At 38.9% G+C, this 19,705-nt stretch overlaps 1 protein-coding gene across 2 annotated transcripts in view; it reads right to left on the reverse strand.

Annotated features, from left to right (window-relative positions):
• Nucleotides 1-836: 836 nt before the first annotated feature.
• Nucleotides 837-19,705, reverse strand: part of prox2 (prospero homeobox 2) — a 31,985-nt gene continuing 13,116 nt past the window's right edge. For both annotated transcript variants that reach the window (XM_067454744.1, XM_067454743.1), the window contains exons 4-5: nt 12,041-12,235; nt 837-1,565 (exon numbers count right to left, since the gene is read on the reverse strand). In XM_067454744.1, coding sequence (XP_067310845.1) covers nt 1,398-1,565; nt 12,041-12,235 — 363 coding nt within the window. In that variant the 3' untranslated portion in view covers nt 837-1,397. The remainder of the gene's footprint in view (nt 1,566-12,040; nt 12,236-19,705) is intronic.

Raw genomic sequence — 19,705 nt, forward strand, 5'->3', positions numbered from 1 at the left:
CCTCTGTTCCTCTTTGTGTGGTGGTCCAAAATGACCAGTTGTTCATTTTATATTTTTTACTGTAATTCATGTACTATACTAATGTTTAAAGATGTTTTTTTATTTTATATTTTATTGGATTTTATGGTACTAAATTGTATTTATGCAGTAGTTTAATTTATTCACTTTTTGAGCCTGAAAACAAAGTGTCAAAATTAAACTTGTCATAAATGCTTTGTTGCTCAGACTGAAGTTTGGCTTCTTTTTAAAGGCGACACTTGGCAGATTTTTACTGGAGTGAATAACGTTTAAATAAGTGAACTTTTAATAAGTGAAAAAGTGGACATTTATTGTTAAGAAAAAGGCACATTCCAATATTAAAATGTATTTTTTTTTCACACACGTTTAAAACTACAAGAAAATCAAAGCCTAATAAATCTAAACAAGTTGTGTTTGAGGTTGATATCTCAAAAAAATGAGCTTTCAGTGAGTTTGCCTGTGTGCAGTACCAAACGCTTCCACTAGAGGAAATTCATCTCCCAATCCTTTCCAGTGCAAACAGTACAAGTGTAACTTTTTTTTTTCAGGACAATTTAACCTTTTCGAATCACGTCCATGATTTTTTCAAGTTTCACACAATTACAATTAAATGTAAAAATGTCTAAAAACGTAAAAAAATTTGTTAAAAAAATGTTCGAAGAGCAATATGTGGTCATTTTTGACCAGGATAAAAATAACAGAATACAGGCTTGGATTGTCACAGTTTATTTTTTTGTTGAAAGAAAGCGTTTATATCTGAACCCTCAAAAAAAAAAAAAAAAAACGGAAAAAAAAACAACCCCATATTAACTGCTGCAATATGAATCTTTTATTATTAAATGAAAAACCACACACTGCTAGATAATGATAAACAAGAATATGAAAACTAATATAGTACATGATAAATAAGTATATTGGCAAAATCTGAGGGAAATGCTTCTATATCTGAGGTCCCACATAAACAGCAATATTTCCACCTTTACTCATATCATACAGCTAAATTATACTTATTTACACCTTGTTTTTAATCATCATTACAGATAAGATACTTCACAGAAGAAACTTAGCAGACAAATCCACATTAAAACACAACTCATAACTGCCAGGACTAAAAACACACCACACATTTGTCTACACAGACATTATTAAAGCAAAATATATTACAGTGAAAAACAAAACCCAAGCTATTATTATTAAACAAGCCTATTCCACAGACAGAAGGAAACAAACCTGCTGGCTTAGACACGCTTTTCATTTCAACAGCAAAATATTTAGTATATTTAGATTTGTCTATAAAGCTGGCGATTCACTTATAAAAAGACACGTGTGATTGACACTGGTGATAAATAAAGCCCTGTCCTGTAGGTGGCGCTCTCGGGTTACAGGTAGGAAGGGGATTTGAAGTCCTCTGGGACGTCACTGTCTAGTTTGCAGATGACCTTGTAGATGGCTTTTTTCCAGGAGGGGTCGGAGTCTTTGGAGAGGGCGATGGCGCTGTAGAACTCCTGAAGTGTGATCTCCGCCACCTCCAGGAATCGGTCAGGAACCTGAGGACAAACAGAGCTCTGTCAGCGCTCAGCTACTGTTAGTGTGTGTTTGTCATGAGCGATTCGTCAGATCATGTGTGCTATTGAGGACAGCAAACCAGAACACCTTAGCAACCACCCAGAATACCCAAGCAAGTACTTAAAGGGTTAGTTCACCCAAAAAATGAAATGTCTGTCATTAACTCCTCCCCCTAATGTCGCTCCACACCCGTAAGACCTCCGTTCATCTTCACACACAGTTTAAGATATTTTATATTTAGTCCGAGAGCGTATGCAAGTGTATGCACACTATACTGTCCATGTCCAGAAAGGGAATAAAAACATCATCACAGTAGTCCATATGAGACATCAGTGGGTTAATTAGAGTCTCTTGAAGCATCCAAAATACATTTGGGTCCAAAAATAACAAAATCTACGACTATATTCATATATATATATATACAAAAAAAGGAATAAATGCATATAAAACGCATTTATTCCTTTTTTGTATATGGTTGGATGTGTCTTTAATATCTTATTGCACTTGTGCACATTATGTTATTTGTTTACTGTATGATGCTCTCATACATAGATATTTTTGTTACTCTACATGGCATTGTTAATTGCCCCTCTGGGACAAATAAAGTGTTGAATGAATGAATGAATGAATGAATGAATGAATGAATGAATGAATGAATGAATGAATGAATGAATGAATGAATGAATGAACGAACGAACAAACGAATGAATGAATGAATGAATGAATACCCTAGCAACTACTTAACAAGCATCCATATTACCCTAGCAACAACCTAAAAGCAACTACCCAGAACACAACAGCCTAAAAAAACACCCTAACAACAACCTTGGCAACAAACTAAAATTCCTTTGCAACCACCCAGAATGCCCTAGAAACCACTTAGAACATATAATCCACCTAACAAACACCCCAAATATCCAAGCAACAACCTCAAATACCCTAGCAACCACCAAACAATCACCCTAAATGCCCTGACAACCAGTGTTGGGATGTTACTTTAAAAAAGTAATTCGTTACAGTTACTCACTACTTGTTCCAAAAAGTAACTGAGTTAGTAACTGTATTACTCTAAAATAATAGTAACTCGTTACCAGGGAAAGTAACTATTTGCGTTACTGTAAAAAAATAAAAATAATTTTGCAATAAGTCTTTTTTTTTAACCAGTTTTCACAAGTCAGTTGAAATGAGTAGAACAGACAAGTGTTTATAACTTTTTTTAAATGTTCAAACATGTAAAATAACTTGGATGCCCCAATATTAAATGTAAAATGAATGAAATGGACACTAAATAGAATAAATTATTATTATAAAACATTGTACACTAATCTACACTATTTTAATGTTCCTGTGGGACACTGTGAGAGACACCTTTCAAATTCAATACATTATTGTAAATATAGTGGAACAATAAAACTAGATTGTTTAGAACTGTAATATTTATTGCACAGACCCCAACTGGCCATCAAATAAATATAAATATAAATTATGCTCCTTAAGAAAAGTATACAAAAAAAAAGAAAATAATAATAATAAATATATTAGCCTAATTTACATAGACTCTTTGTAGTGCAAATTAAAATTCTAAAACTGTCACACAACTGGGAGACATACTGTACTGCTTGAAGTATTTTCTTCCTCACGAAAGTAAACAGGTTAACAAGAAGTGAAGTGCTCTCAAGTCTTGTTTGTATGGCGGGCTTATCCACTTTCTCGCGAGAAAAACCTAGTTGGTTGCTTTAATGTCGTGGGTCTGTCTAATCCCTTGGTAGCGGAGCTCACGTTATCTTTTGCATTCACCGACGTGGAGAGACTCTTCTGGGCATAAGTTGCACGTTACAACATTCTTACCTTTCCCCTCAACGAGAGAAAAGTAGCGCTTATACTTTCAGTTTGCTAAAGCTACCTTTGAAGTCATTTGACATGCCATCGTTCTGACTCCTGATCAGTGTGTGTCTCACACACACACACACACACACACACACACACACACACACAAACACACATAGCTGCAGGTCCGCTGACAGAGCGCGCGCCTGTTCGGATGAAAACCGCTTCAGTGAGCTCAATTATAGTAACGCCGCATTTTTTTTCTCAGTAACGGTAACGGCGTTGCAACTGGGGAAACAGTAATTAGTTTGATTACTCGTTACTGAAAATAATAACGCCGTTAGTAATGCAGTTTATCTATAACGCCGTTCTGCTGACAACCACCTAGAACCAACATGCAAGCACCTAGCAAGCACCTAAAAACCAACCAGAATACCCTAGCAACTACCTAAAATGCCCTAGCAACCACCTAACAAATCACCCGGAATGCCTTGGCAACCACTCAGAACCAACATGCAAGCACCTAGCAACTACATAAAAAAAAACACCCAGAATACCCTAGCAACAACTTAACATGCCTTAGCAACCCCTTAGGAAACCTTAGCCTATAAACCACCAAACAATCACCCAGAATATCCTAGCAACTACCTAAAATGCCCTAGCAACCGCCTAACATTCACCCTGAATGCCCTGGCAACCACCCAGAACCAACATGTAAGCACCTAGCAAGCACCTAAAAACCAGCCATAATACCCTAGCAACTACCTAAAATGCCTCAGCAACCACCTAACAAGTCACCCTGAATGCCCTGCAACCACTCAGAACCAACATGCAAGCACCTAAAAACCACCCATAATATCCTAGCAACAACTTAACATGCCTTAGCAATCACTTAAAACACATTAGCATATAAACCACCAAATAACCACCCCAAATAACCTAGCAACAACTAAATATGCTAGTAACCGGCTAACAATCACCCTGAATTCCCTGGCAACAACCTAAAATGCCCTACCAACCACATAACAATCACCCTGAATGCCCTGGCAACCTCCTAAAACCAACATGCCAGCACCTAAAAAACACCCATAATATTCTAGCAACAACTTAACATGCCTTAGCAACCACTTAAAACACATTAGTCTATAAACCACCAAACAACCACACCAAATAACCTAGCAACAACCAAAAATGCCCCAGTAACCACCTAACAATCACCCTGAATGCCCTGTCCACCAACTAGAACCAACATGCAAGCACCTAACAACCACCAAAAAATCACCCCAAATACCCTAGCAATAACCTAAAATGCCCTACCAACCACATAACAATCACCCTGAATGCCTTGGTAACCACCTAGAACCAACATGTAAGCACCTAGCAACCACCTAAAAACCACCCAAAATACCCTAGCAACAACTTAACATGCCTTAGCAACCACTAAGAACACCATAGCCTATAAACCACCAAACAACCACACCAAATAACCTAGCAACAACCAAAAATGCCCCAGTAACCACCTAACAATCACCCTGAATGCCCTGTCCACCAACTAGAACCAACATGCAAGCCCCTAACAACCACCTAAAAATCACCCCAAATACCCTAGCAATAACCTAAAATGCCCTAGCAACCACCCATAATAACCACCCATAATAACCTAGCAACAACTTAACATGCCTTAGCAACTACTAAGAACACCATAGCCTATAAACCACCAAACAAACACCCCAAACACCCTAGGAAGAGCCTAAAATGCCCTAGCAAAAACATACAATCACCCTTAATGCCCTGGCAACCACCTAGAACCAACATGCAACCACCTAGCAACCACCTAACCCAGAATACCCTAACAACAACTTAACATGCCTTTACAACCTCTTAGATAACCTTAGTCAATAAACCACCAAACCACTCCAAACACCCTAGCAACAACCTAAAATGCCCTAGTAACCACCTAGCAATCCCCCAGAATACCCTAGTAACAACTTAACATGCCTTAGCAACCACCTAAAACACTCCAGTCTACAAACCACATAACAATGCCCTGGCAACCACCTAGAACCAACATGCAAGCACCTAGCAAGCACCTAAAAAAACACCCATTATACCCTAGCAACAACTTAACATGCCTTAGCAACCACTAAGAACACCGTAGCCTATAAACCACCAAACAACAGCCCCAAACACCCTAGCAACTACCTAAAATGCCCTAGCAACCACTTAACAATCCCCCAGAATACCCTAGTAACAACTTAACATGCCTTAGCAACCACCTAAAACACTCCAGTCTATAAACCACATAACAATGCCCTGGCAACTACCTAGAACCAACAAGCAAGCACCTAAAAAGCACCCATTATACCCTAGCAACCACTAAGAACACCTTAGCAACCACTAAGAACACCTTAGCCCATAAACCACCAAACAAACACCCTAGCAACAACCTAAAATACCATAGTAACCGCCTAAAAATCACCCTGAATGCACATGCAAATGTGTAAACAAAAAAAAGTCAGAAAAGCAAATCCATAGCAACACCCTGACAACAGGCCACAACCCCTAGCAACATGAAGGCAAGATTGCATGGTGAAGTCTTAATGGTCTAACCCAGGGGTTTTCAAACTTTATGATGCCAAGCACCCCCAAATATGATGAACCTTTAAGAGGGACCCCCTTCCTAAAAACCATACATTTTTATCTAAGAAAAAAACATTTAACTGTTAGAAAAATAGTAAATGTGACCTTTATAAATACAACGTATTGTTTACCAACTTAAATTGTCTATACTTAATTTTGGATGTATAACCCTGAAGAACATTTTCAATTAAAAATGATTTGTATAAGCAACTTTCACAATAAATGTAAGCAGTTTACGTTGTTGCCTTACAACCCCAGTGAGCGAGATAAAGGGGGCTATAGTGAGAAAAACTCACTAGAAAAATGCAAAGCAAACGTATACAATTCTGGAAAGTATGTATACAACAAGAAATGAGGGAAACATTTAAAAATGAAACAGTTAGAGTAGACTTTATCCATTATGGCTTTGTCTTTTTATTCTCTGATATTTTCTGGGGACCCCTTAGAACCTTCTGGAGGACCCGGACCCCAGTTTGAAAACCCAAATGCAGGTTCAGCTCAAGCTCAGAATGGTCCGAATCAATGCGATTGATGTTAAAGAGCATCACGCATGCTTTTACCAACTCTGAGTCAACAGCGTCAGGCCCTTGATCTTCACGCAGCATCTTTAATGTTCTCGTTTTAAACCAAATACAGTGTCAGAATCATTAGCCGAGCAGTGTGGATGGACGCTTTGATTTCCTGCAGCCTGTTGCTTCGAACTTAACTGCTCGGAAAATGCATGAAAGGACGCGGTTCCCATCGCAGGAATTCAGGCGGCGCATCCCTTTGAAGAACTCTGCTTGTGTGTGAGGGTGGGAAGAAGGTGGATCTATCCGCTGACATTATTTCCCGAAGAGTAGCTCCGCTCATCTGTTGACAGTTTTGTTTCTCGTGCATCTCCAGACACAAAAGCAGGCCCTGGGAAAGGAATGTCTTGGTGCGGAGGTAAAGACAACTGTCTCCGCTCGTTCCCATCGGCCGGCCCATCACTCTTGGGATTTCTGGCTTCTTTCGCATCAGTAGCAATCCAAACGGCAGTCAGGCGTGGCCAGGGCATAATCTCAAGTTGTTTTAGCAGATGCTGCAGCTTCCTCTTCCCACAGTTTGATGCATCAGCGCCGGGCTCTGGGATCAGGGCCATCTACGGCCGCGCAGCTACAGGTGCGGGTCAGACCGAGGACACCCGCATGAAAGCACCGGATTAGGCCAGTATGAACCTCTCTGCTGGTTTAGCATCCAAAACACATCATGATATACGCTGGAGAGCAGTAATGACAGGACCCTCGATAAATCTCTGACGTGCATTTCAACAGAAACTGACCTTTATTTAGCAAGCAATCATTGTCTTGCCTGTCATTAAAGGAATATTTCACCCAAAAATGTAATGTCTGTCATTAACTCCTCTCCCTAATGTCGCTCCACACCCGTAAGACCTCCGTTCATCTTCACACACAGTTTAAGATATTTTATTTTTAGTCTGAGAGCGTATGCAAGTGTATGCACACTATACTGTCCATGTCCAGAAAGGGAATAAAAACATCATCACAGTAGTCCATATGGGACATCAGTGGCAGAGCCGGCCCAAGCCTTTATGGGGCCCTAGGCAGAATTTTATTTGGGGGCCCCTTGGTAGGCTACCGATTGACTATTATAAATTCTTGATAATAATCGCACACCCATGATCAATGTATTAGTTGTAGCTGTGTTGCTTACATCATGTCCGTCTGTTATGTTTTTATCTTTATACAGTTTTTAATTGTAACAGTAGCAAACCCACGAAAGTGCTCAGGTGTTATTTGCACTTTAATATTCAAAGTCTTACAGTACAGTTCAGACTGGGATATGTGGGATATATATACGATTTTAAAAGAAGTCTCATGCCTAAAATGCTCACAATTTTTAACCCCAAGATTCTTTGAAGAATAGAAAGTTCAAAAGAACAGCATATATCTAAAATAAAAAGCTTTCAAAGAATCATAGCCTACTTTTTTTTACACAGCTGTTTTAACATAATAAAATACATCAATAATAAAAAAGGAAAGGTTTCTTGAGCAACAAATAATCATGAGAATGATATGTGAAGGATCATGTGACTGAAGACTGGTGTATTAATGCTAAAAATTCAGCTTTGATTACAGGAACACAATGGCACAATTTACTTGATATTCATATCAAATGATTATCAAATATATCATTTATTATTGCAATTTAAAATAGCTGTTTTCTATAAGATATTATTTACAATATAACTGTTTCCACTGTATTTTTGATCAAATAAATGCAGCCTCGGTGAGCATAAGAGACTACTTTTAAAACAAGAAATGTTGGTGGATTTCTTTCAAACAATAAAAAAGAGATTTTATTTTGCCTGAAACACACAGTAAGACATTTGTACTTCTATTTGTTGACAACAGCATATTTATAAATGATTCTCATTACGAATTTGGCAAAGCTTTTTGGGAAGAACGAATTTTATTCCCCCCAAAAAATTATAATTTTGAGCGACTCAAACATAGGCTATAGCACTTACAGAGGAGCATTTACTGTGAACAAAAGCATGATGCAGCATGCCAAATAAGATATTTGCGCTAAACCAAATCACATTCTCAAATCCATCCATTCATAAAAAGGTTACTAGGGCAACTGGCGAGTATCGCCCGATTTTTTTTTTCCGGCGAACTTTGGACTTTGAACCCTGACGAACAAATTAGTCCAGCTGATGGCACTGCAAGCTCCTGCAGCGCTGTCAGAATCGATCCGTACATATATTAGAAAACGTAACATTTTGTAGTTTATTTAGTAATTGTTTAAGGCCATTTTGCGATTTCAAACATAAAGTAACATGCAGCAAGTAATTTCATGTGCTCTTAGGGGCCCCTGGTGGCCACGGGGCAACTACTTAGCTCGCTTATGCCTTGGGCCGGCCCTGATCAGTGGGTTAATTAGAGTCTCTTGAAGCATCCAAAATACATTTGGGTCCAAAAATAACAAAAACTACGACTTTATTCAGCATTGGCATCTCTTCCGCGTTTGTTTTCAATCCTCAAATAAAGATTCGAACGGTTATGAATCAGCGAATTGATTCATGATTCGGATCGCGTGTCAAACTGCTGAAATCATGTGACATTGGCGATCCGAATCATGAATCAATTCACTGATTCATCTGTACAACTGATACTATATCGATTCTCAAAAACACTATATCGATATTTATATATTTATTAATTTACATCCAAGAATCGTGGCTTTGTGTTCGAATTAGAACCACAGACTGTATAACACCCAACCGCTAGATGGCAGTGTTATCTCAGAACGTGACTGACGCGGAGCCAGAGAAAAGCACGGTGAATGTGTGTGTGTGTGCATTAGCATTAGCAAACCTCACAAGACGATAGCATTATTCGTAGAAGTGTGGACTCATTTTGGCTTCAGCTATAAAGAAGCCACTAAGGAAATTGACAAGAGTCATTTTCTTTGCAAAATAGGCCAAGTTAAAATCTAAAACTCGGGAAACACATTGAATCTGAGAACTCGCTTAACATCCCGACGCCATCTGCGCTGCTGAGAAGCGTTTCGATAGAATATATACAGCACGTTTTCCTCTCAATAACAGAATAAACACACACCAAAACTGACAGCGGTGGCAGAACGACAGCGTCTGATCATTACGATGTGGATATGATGACCAGGGCCTGTATTTATCAAGCTTCTCAAAGTGCTGTTTTAGTCTTAAGTGCTGAAAATTCATGACATTTACTCCTACTTTCAAACTTAAGTATAAAAGCAAGTTATCAAATTTCTTAAAGCTAAGAATCCCTCTTACTCTCCCAGTTATTTAAGACAGCTGGAGAGGTCTCTCAGGTGGTCAGGAGTGTCCAGTAGGGGCAGTGATGGCGCTGAGGAGACAGAGACGTGCGCAAATCTTTCAATAGAGGGAGATTGTGTTCGAAATGTTTGACGACAAATAGATAATCAAACAGTATCGTTTGGACAGAGCAGACATCATCTTTTTCAGCGCTGGTTAATGTTGGGTTTTATAAAAAAATAAAATAAAATAAAAAACACTGTTCGAGTAATTCAGCAAGCAGTAGCGATCGTTTCTCTCTCCTGCCATGTCGGTTTTCTTTTGGAATCTATGATGGCTGATTATATTTTAAAAATCTAGGCGATATATAGGCAGGTCATTTAACAGCACACCAGTTTAAAAAATGTAATTAAATGGATGAAAACATGTTTATCTTTCATTTAAAATGTGTATATTATAATGTATTCTCTTGAAAACTGTTTATTGTCAAATGTGTATTGGATGTAAACTCCTCTTAGGAATTTCACTATTCAATGTGAATTTATCTGAGGATATTCTTAAATAAGGACATCTATTCAGTGATTGGTTCATGCCTATGACATCATCCAATATTCAATTTGTGGCACAGCAAAGTGTCGTAAATCCACTCTAAGACTAGCACTTCAGATTTAGTCCTACACTTTACCTACAGTATGATTGGGACGCTTGATAACTAACTTTTAAAGGACAACTCCGGTGAGAAATGAACCTAGGGGTAATTAACAGATGGTTAGCGAGTAGATCGTTCTCTGGGATGCGTTTTCTTGAAAATCGAATGTAAAGAGTTTTATCTCTAAAAACAGATTAGCTTATAGCGCTTGTCTATGGGGCACAGGGTAGACACAGGGTGGTAAAATTAAATCGCTAGTTAATACCACTGACAAGGCTCAAAATAGCCTCACACTAACACAGCATAATGAGGGTCCCTACACGCAAACCGAAGCATTGAGAACTTTGTAAGAGTACAAACAGTTTAATAAGAAGATACGTTATAAACATAGTCCCTTACGCGTTCACGAACAGGCACCATCTTGGAAAACAGTCTCGATGAATCGATCTACGAGCGCTGTTCTAAGTGAGCTGGTCGATAGGAATTAAGTTTGTGAAATGTAATAACATGGACATTCTTAGTTTTATTTATTTATTTTCTCTGTTGTGTTCAGTGTTTTCTTCTGGAAACAACGGACCATATGAGATTCCAAGTCACAGTTCATCACTTAGCAGAGCTCTCGTGGCTCGACTCGTCGAGACTGTTTTCCAAGATGGCGCCTGTTCGTGAACGCGTAAGGCACTATGTTTATAAAGTATCTTCTTATTAAACTGTTTGTACTCTTAAAAAGTTCTCAATGCTTCGGTTTGCATGTAGGGACCCTCATTATGCTGCCGTGTTAGTGTGAGGCTATTTTTAGCTTTGTTAGTGGTATTAACTAGCGGTTTAATTTTACCACCCTGTGTCTACCCTGTGCCCCATAGACAAGCGTTATAAGCTAATCTGTTTTTAGAGATAAAACTCTTTACATTCGATTTTCAAGAAAACGCATCCCAGAGAACGATCTACTCGCTAACCATCTGTTAATTACCCCTAGGTTCATTTCTCACCGGAGTTGTCCTTTAAGTGCAGCTTTGAGACAAGAATTTTTTTACTCTTAAGTCAATTCCTAGCAGTGTTTTTGTGAGTAAGATGTTTGATAAATACGGGCCCAGCTCTTTACTTCAAATGGCACTTTATACAATAAGAAAATAGCTTTACAGTATTAAATATAAAACAAACAGTCATTTAGTTATGGAATTAATAAACTGTGCTCTTTCTGTTGCTAAATAGTTTAGAAATGAAAAACTGCTATACTGTGAACCTTTAAAACATCCAAAGAATCCTGCAGTCACTTTACTATTTCCCTTTACTTAGATTGCACAAAATAGTGATTAGTGATATAAATGATACTGTATTAATTAAATAAAACAGTTACTTGTCATGTTTTATGCATATGGTTGTGTTCTTTATTTTTTTAAACTAATCTTTCTAAAAAAAATTTTTTTTTAAATGTCCTTACAATATCGCACTATATCGTATCGTAACCACTGTATCGTGATACGTATCGTATCGCCAGATTCTTGGCGATACACAGCCCTAAATACTACATGTAAAGACTAAGGCGTAAGTACCTGGAAGTCGTTGGCTTTGTTGTAGTGCATGTTGAGGGCGCGGAAGAGCTCGGACTCTCTGGTGATGGAAATGTCTTTCACATCGTTCACTCCGTCGATGATGGCCTGCCGAGCAAACTTCTCCATCTGGATGTAGTAGAACTCTCTGAAGTTACTGAACCACTTGATCAGCTGAGACGTGATGCAGCGGTTAAACTAAAGACAGGGAAATATTCAAAAATACAAGTGAATAATACTCTGTGGCACTGCCATGCTGTTTGCTTTAATGTTATACATTTTTAGGCTGCCCTGCATCATCGGTCGGACAGCGCTCGTCAATGTCAAAATGGCTGAATGAATTCACTTTTCAAAGAAGAGATACAGTGTCTGATAGGGCTGCACGATATTGGAAAAAAAACTAAATTGCTATTTATTTTTCCGAAATATATAGTGCAATATGAAAACATGTATTTGTAAAGAATTAAGCCTTCTAGTGTGATTAGGGTGCATCTGCATAGAAAATAATAAACTATTAATAAGCATAGATAAATACAGTAGAAGAAAGATACACATTAAATAAGCGCTTTAAGTTTAGCGCTTTAAGTTTTTCAGGTATATCTAACAGTATTCAAGTATGGAAAATTAAATAATCAAATGTAAAATAACAGTCTTCAATGTTTACTTAATGACTTAACCTAATTGTAAAACTCTAGTAATCTGTAGTGTTCGCATACTGTGCCTTTTTTACTCTGGAAAACCCAAGTTAAGATTAATTGATTCGTTTTAGTGCCATGTTGTCTCAGTTTTTTGAGGTGGAGCAATTCCCCTCGTGTCCTCCCCTTCTGCAGTTATCTTTCTCTTGTTGCATTCTCTCATTTCCCAACGTCAAATGTTGAATTGTTACACCTGAATAATGTGAGAGAACATCACATAAGCTGACTTCATAAACCGAATGTTTTTGTTTGAAGTCACCATTATGGAGATCAGCGTGGCCTTTGGTTGGGCACTTGAAACTTCTTTTATATTAGTGTAATTCTCTTTCTATTGATGCTGCGGTGCAACAAGAAATCAGTTATTTGATTTCAAAGGAAAGGAAGTAATAAACACCAATCAGGCATAACATTATGACAGGTGAAGGGAATAACACTGATGATTTCTTCATCATGGCTCCTGTTAGTGGGTGGGATATATTAGGCAGCAAGTGAACATTTTGTCCTCAGAGTTGATGTGTGTAAAGCAGGAAAAATGGGCAAGCGTAAGGATTTGAGCGAGTTTGGCCAGATTGTGACGGCTAGACGACTGGGTCAGAGCATCTCCAAAACTGCAGCTCTTGTGGGCTGTTCCCGGTCTGCAGTGGTCAGTATCTATCAACAGTGCTCCGAGGAAGGAACAGTGGAGAACCGGCCACAGGGTCATGGGCGGCCAAGGCTCATTGATGACCGTGGGGAGCGAAGGCTGGCCCGTGGGGTCCGATCAAACAGACGAGCTACTGGAGCTCAAACTGCTCCAGAAGTTAATGCTGGTTCTGATAGAAAGCTGTCAGAATACACAGAGCAGCTCAGTTTCTTCTTTTAAAAATTTGGTACTAACACTTATGTCATATAGATCATGTAAAGAGCCTGAATGGTCTCGCTCCACGGTATCTGTCTGACCTTCTTCAGCCTCATGCCCCGTCCCGCTCCCTTAGATCGGCAAATCAATCTATGCTCATTGTCCCTAAGACAAAGAGAAAGTGAAGAGATGACCGTGCTTTTTCAGTCGCTGGCCCCAAATTATGGAATGAGTTGCCACTTCATATCAAGCGGGCTGACTCACTTCTAGTTTTTAAATCTCTTCTTAAAACACATTATTTTTCTTTGCCCTTTAACACAGTTTGAGATGACTTTTATTGTGACTGTCCTTTTATTGCGTTAAACATCTGGTTATTAAATTAAAATTTTTAAAAGGTTACCTTGAATAGTTTTAATGTGTGTTATGTAAATTATTTTGTGTATTGCCAATGTACAGCACTTTGGCTAACTTTGTTATTTTTAAAATGCTTTATAAATAAATGAGATTGAGATTGAGATTGAGATTAAAACTTTTAATTGTGTTGATATAATCCCTCTATATCTGTAAAAATAGCTTGCAACTGACCATGCTTGAGTCGCACCGATTTCAACATTCAGCATACAAAACTCAACAATGGTAACAATTTAAATGTTATTTAAAGTAAATGATCAAGTACTTGTTTAGTCACATGTAAGTGAACTATACTAACTAAGCTTTTGTCAGCACAACAAACCTATTTCATTAAGGCAATCGGTTTGCATGCTTTTTTTAAGTAAGTCTAACGAATTAGATTTTACAGAGACTATAAAGAAACTGTGAGAGAGCTGTCATGTGTTCATATGATAGTCAGAGATGGGATTGGAAAACATGGGAAAACTGGATGGAGAGCCGGCACAATCCTATAAGGAGCAAGTGACAAAAAGTGCCTAGAATCGTGGCATTACTCGCTCCCTAAATGTTTTGTTTGTTTGTTGTTGTCATTCTGGCACAGGCTTTCCAAACTATATTTACACACCACTTTCTGTTTAATCGGCTGTAGTCATAACTCGTCTTTCCCAGCCGATGTCTTGCACACAGAATAACATCTATCCAAACAGCAGACGAAACTCTGCCTTCACATCAGCCCTGTTGTTATAACGGCTGATCCGATACCAGAGAGGCAAATGAGCTAAAACCTGCCCAAGGGCTCAAAGACGCTCCATTTCGTGGAGTGTGAGAAAGGGGTCAGAAGGAAACTTCCTTCTGAGTGACTTTGGCTGACGGGAATGGAATCGGGCACTGGGATTAGTCCAGCCTTTGTTTGCTGTGACTTCCCACAGGACAGGGAGGAGTTCGGCCGTGACTCTCCTTACTGACGTTTAATGGTCAGGAAAGCCATTAACGTGACGGCCTGGACGGACACACCAGATACACACCTCCAGGGATCTTGATTTTCGGGGCACTTTGTGTGTGTCAACATGAAATCAAAATCATAATCTTGAGTCAGAATAACAGCTCATCTCTTTTTTGATGCCGAGGGCGGAGCAACCTCTCACTCACATGAGATCAGCCAATAGCAAAGTGAACAACGATCTGCACACTACAATTGCTGCTCCCAAATCTTTTTTTTTTAAAGAACAATGTTTCGACCCAAAGGGTCTTCGTCAGGCAAGTTTGGGTCGAAACGTTGTCCTTTTTAAATACATTTTTGGGAGCAGCAATAGCAGGCCGCAGATTTTGGTTTACTTTGATTTATGCTCTTTTGAATCTAGCGCCTGCAAAAGTTTTACTGGATGTGTGCACAATTTTTCCTTTTTACATCGGCCAATAACAAACCACAACCATCCAATTAATTCCCCACAGACACAATCAAGCCCCGCCCTACATTTGTTCTTGTTCGGCAAGCGTTTCACTCGGATATACGGCACAATAGAGAAGAAATGACCAGTGGAACTTTTTCTGTTTCATGCCGTCATGGATTTGTCACATGCTGTTGTGCACATTTTTTCTATTGTTGGGTAAAGAAACGCCCCCATGACTTACTACTGATATAACCAAAGCTTCATGAAACACCAGTTTCAAAACCGTACGGACCAATATCAGACAAGCTCCTGTGCTTTTCTAATGTTAGTAATGTGTTTGGATAATTTAAAACAGAATTTTATAGTTTTATAATTTTAAACAGAAATGTACCAAATTATCTGGTAATACTATGCATAACAACAAGTAACTAACCCTAAACCAAACCCTAACCCTATAGTAAATACATGTAGTTAATTATTATTACTCAGTACTTATTTGAGTAAGTACAAGGTAACCTCGAAATGAAGTGTAGCCAAATACCAAATAACATCCTTATCTAGCTAACATTATATTTAACATCATCAAATCTGACCACATGATACAAACCAAAACAGTTTCTCTAATCTCTCATCAATATTTCATGTTCATCAAGCTGAGTAATTCAATCACAACCACACAATGTTTTCCTGACACAAAGTACCATAATGAGGTTTAGTAGTAAATTAGGCAACTTTCAGCACTGAAACCTGAAACAGGGTTTTACAAAGAGAATATTTTTCTTCAATTATGTGCAATTTATTACAAGGAACAAAAACGGATCATTGCTTAAATATAGTACTATGCAATGTATAATGTTTCACTAAAGGGTTTGGCTTATGGATAGTAATTATAAATAAAAAGTAATGGTCCTTAGCAAGGCTGTAAGCACATATTTAGGACATATTTAGGGATGCATGATACATCGGCCACCATATCGATATCGGCCAATATATGTTAATTTTTTACGTTATCGTTATTGGCCCTATACAAATTTTGGTTGATATATTAAAGCTGATAAATAATGAGAAGCTGATAAATAATGATTACCTTCAGCTGAGACACTTCAGATGCACTCTGTATTTATGGGTTTTAATTGCCTGAAATATGAGTGGAATCGCATAAAAAATGATAATACAGTTCAGTGCAGCACAAGTCTGTAATCTCAGCTACATACAATTATAATTGTGTTTGGGACATGGCTTTTAATGGTGAGACTTTTGATTTTGTAATCCGGCTCTCAAAACGTATATAAAAAATTGTATTCATTTTTATCAGCATTATATTGGTTATCGGATTTAAATACAAAGAATTATTGGTTATCGGTATCGGCCAAAATATTTAATATCACAAACTTTGAGGATTTCTGTGAGACTTTGTTTAGGCGCTGTACCAAAAATAGCCAAAGTGAGTGAGGAGACAAGTTGCTCAAGTTTAGGAATAGGAATGTTGTCCCATTCTTGTCTAACACAGGCTTCTAGTTGTTCAACTGTCTTAGGTCTTCTTTGTCGCATCTTCCTCTTTATGATGCACCAAATGTTTTCTAATGGTGAAAGATCTGGACTGCAGGCTGGCCATTTCAGTGCCGGTTCCTTCTTCTACGCAGCCATGATGTTGTAACTGATGCAGTATGTGGTCTGGCATTGTCAAGTTGGAAAATGCAAGGTCTTCCCTGAAAGAGACGATGTCTGGATTGGAGCATATGTTGTTCTAGAACTTGGATATACCTTTTAGCATTGATGGTGCCTTTCCAGATGTGTAAGCTGCCCATGCCACACACACTCCATACCATCAGAGATCAGCTTCTGAACTGAGCGCTGAGAACAAATTCGGTTGTCCTTGTCCTCTTTAGTCCGGATGACATGGCGTCCCAGTTTTCCAAAAAAGAACTTCAAATTTTGATTCGTCTGATCACAGAACAGTTTACCACTTTAGCACAGTCTATTTTAAATGAGTCTTGTGTCACATGCCTGTCTTATCTTGTGTTGCACATGTGGTGTTTTGTTATTTTGGGCACATGCTTGTGTCATTGTCTGATCCCTCCCCCTTGTTATCTTATTAGTGTTTGACTTCTCCCACCTGTTCCTCCTTGATTATGTACCCTTCTTAAGCTCCTTGTGTTTGTTAGTCTGTGTCGGATCGCTGTCTTGTTTCACGTCGGCAGTTTCCCGTGCTCCTTCTGGTATGTTTAGAGTTGTTTTTTGATTATGTTTTCCCCCCCGTGGGCATTGTTTTGTGTTTATGTTTATTTTTGTTAATAAAATCTCATCCTTCTTCTGCACCTGAGTTTAAATGACACCTTGGTCAGAGTAAACGCCTGCGCTTCTGGATCATGTTTAGATATGGCTTCTTTTTTGACCTGTAGAGTTTTAGCCGGAGACGGCGAATGGCTCGGTGGATTGTGTTCACCAATGTTTTCTGGAAGTATTCCTGAGCCCATGTTGTGATCTCCATTACAGTATCATTCCTGTATGTGATGCAGTGCCGTCTAAGGGCTGAAGATCATGGCCATCCAGTTTGGTTTTCTGGCCTTGACCCTTACGCTCAGAGATTGTTCCAGATTCTCTGAATCTTTGGATGATATTATGCACTGTAGATGATGATAACTTCAAACTCTTTGCAATTTTTCTCAGAGAAACTCCTTTCTGATATTGCTCCACTATACGCCGCAGCATTGGGAGAATTGGTGATCCTCTGCCCATCTTGTCTTCTGAGAGACACTGCCACTCTGAGAGGCTCTTTTTATACCCAATCATGTTGCCAATTGACCTAATAAGTTATAAATTGGTCCTCCAGCTGCTCCTTATATGTACATTTAACTTTTCCTGCCTCTTATTGCTACCTGTCCCAATTTTTTTGGAATGTGTAGCCCTGAAGAAATCCAAAATGAGCCAATATTTGGCATGACATTTCAAAATGTCTCAGACCTTTCCAACAATACATATTTTGACAAAATAAAAAAAATATTTGACAAAACAGTTTTTTTTTCTCAGTCTTATTAGATGCAAACAATAAGTGCAACCATTATCAAATGACTCTCACAATATTCATAGTGCAAACAGAGGGCAGAGTTAAGAGATGGTTACAACTACACAGCCCAGCCTAAGACAGCTTTGATATTTGGAGACAGGATATTGTATGTTGCCTAATTTGCGTGAATCAGGGAGTTAGCATTTACTTTCGCTTTAGATTTGCGATTGCGTCTACTCTGTGTATCGGGAGCGTCGGTGCTGATTCTACAGTAGATAAGGCATTTATCAGACACTCTATCAGGATCTGTTGTGCACGAATCCTCCGCCATGGTCCTGTCAATCATCTCAGCTGACTCTCGTCACATGATCAGTCGGTCAATCATCTCACCTCACTCTCGTCACGTGATCAGTCGGTCAATCATCTCACCTCACTCTCGTCATGTGATCAGTCTGTCAATCATCTCAGCTGACTCTCGTCACATGATCAGTCGGTCAATCATCTCACCTCACTCTCGTCACATGATCAGTCTGTCAATCATCTCACCTCACTCTCGTCATGTGATCAGTCGGTCAATCATCTCACCTCACTCTCGTCACGTGATCAGTCTGTCAATCATCTTGCCTCACTCTCGTCATGTGATCAGTCTGTCAATCATCTCACCTCACTCTCGTCACGTGATCAGTCTGTCAATCATCTCACCTCACTCTCGTCATGTGATCAGTCTGTCAATCATCTCGCCTCACTCTCGTCACGTGATCAGTCTGTCAATCATCTCACCTCACTCTCGTCACGTGATCAGTCTGTCAATCATCTCACCTCACTCTCGTCACGTGATCAGTCTGTCAATCATCTCGCCTCAGTCTCATCATGTGATCAGTCTGTCAATCATCTCACCTCACTCTCGTCACGTGATCAGTAAATCGATTCAAATCTTTGTTTTGAAATCGGCCATCACTATATAAGTAATTATTTAGTTTTTTTGTGCACAAAAACTCTTCTGGTGTCTTCATCAATGATTGTAGAGCCGCTGTAGTGAGATGGGCTTTGTAACGACGTCTTTAGTGCCTTTATGGGTCTTGAGAGAGGAAATGACATTGGTGTCAATGAAGGCCTTTCTGAGCCATCGGATTTCAACATTAATATCTTCATCTGTGTCTGAAGATGAACGGAGGTCTGACGGCTGGCCAACGACATCAGGAATTAATGACAGAGTTTACATTTTTGGGTGAACTAACCTTTTAATTTAGCGCATCCAGCACAGCAAACAATAGACTCTGTGAGGAAATGATCGCTGGACCGCATCCGCGCGCAGTGAGAAAGCTGTAATCCGCTAACATGGGCACG

The sequence above is a fragment of the Pseudorasbora parva genome, chromosome 10 (assembly GCF_024679245.1).
Source record: "Pseudorasbora parva isolate DD20220531a chromosome 10, ASM2467924v1, whole genome shotgun sequence".
NCBI lineage: Eukaryota > Metazoa > Chordata > Actinopteri > Cypriniformes > Gobionidae > Pseudorasbora > Pseudorasbora parva.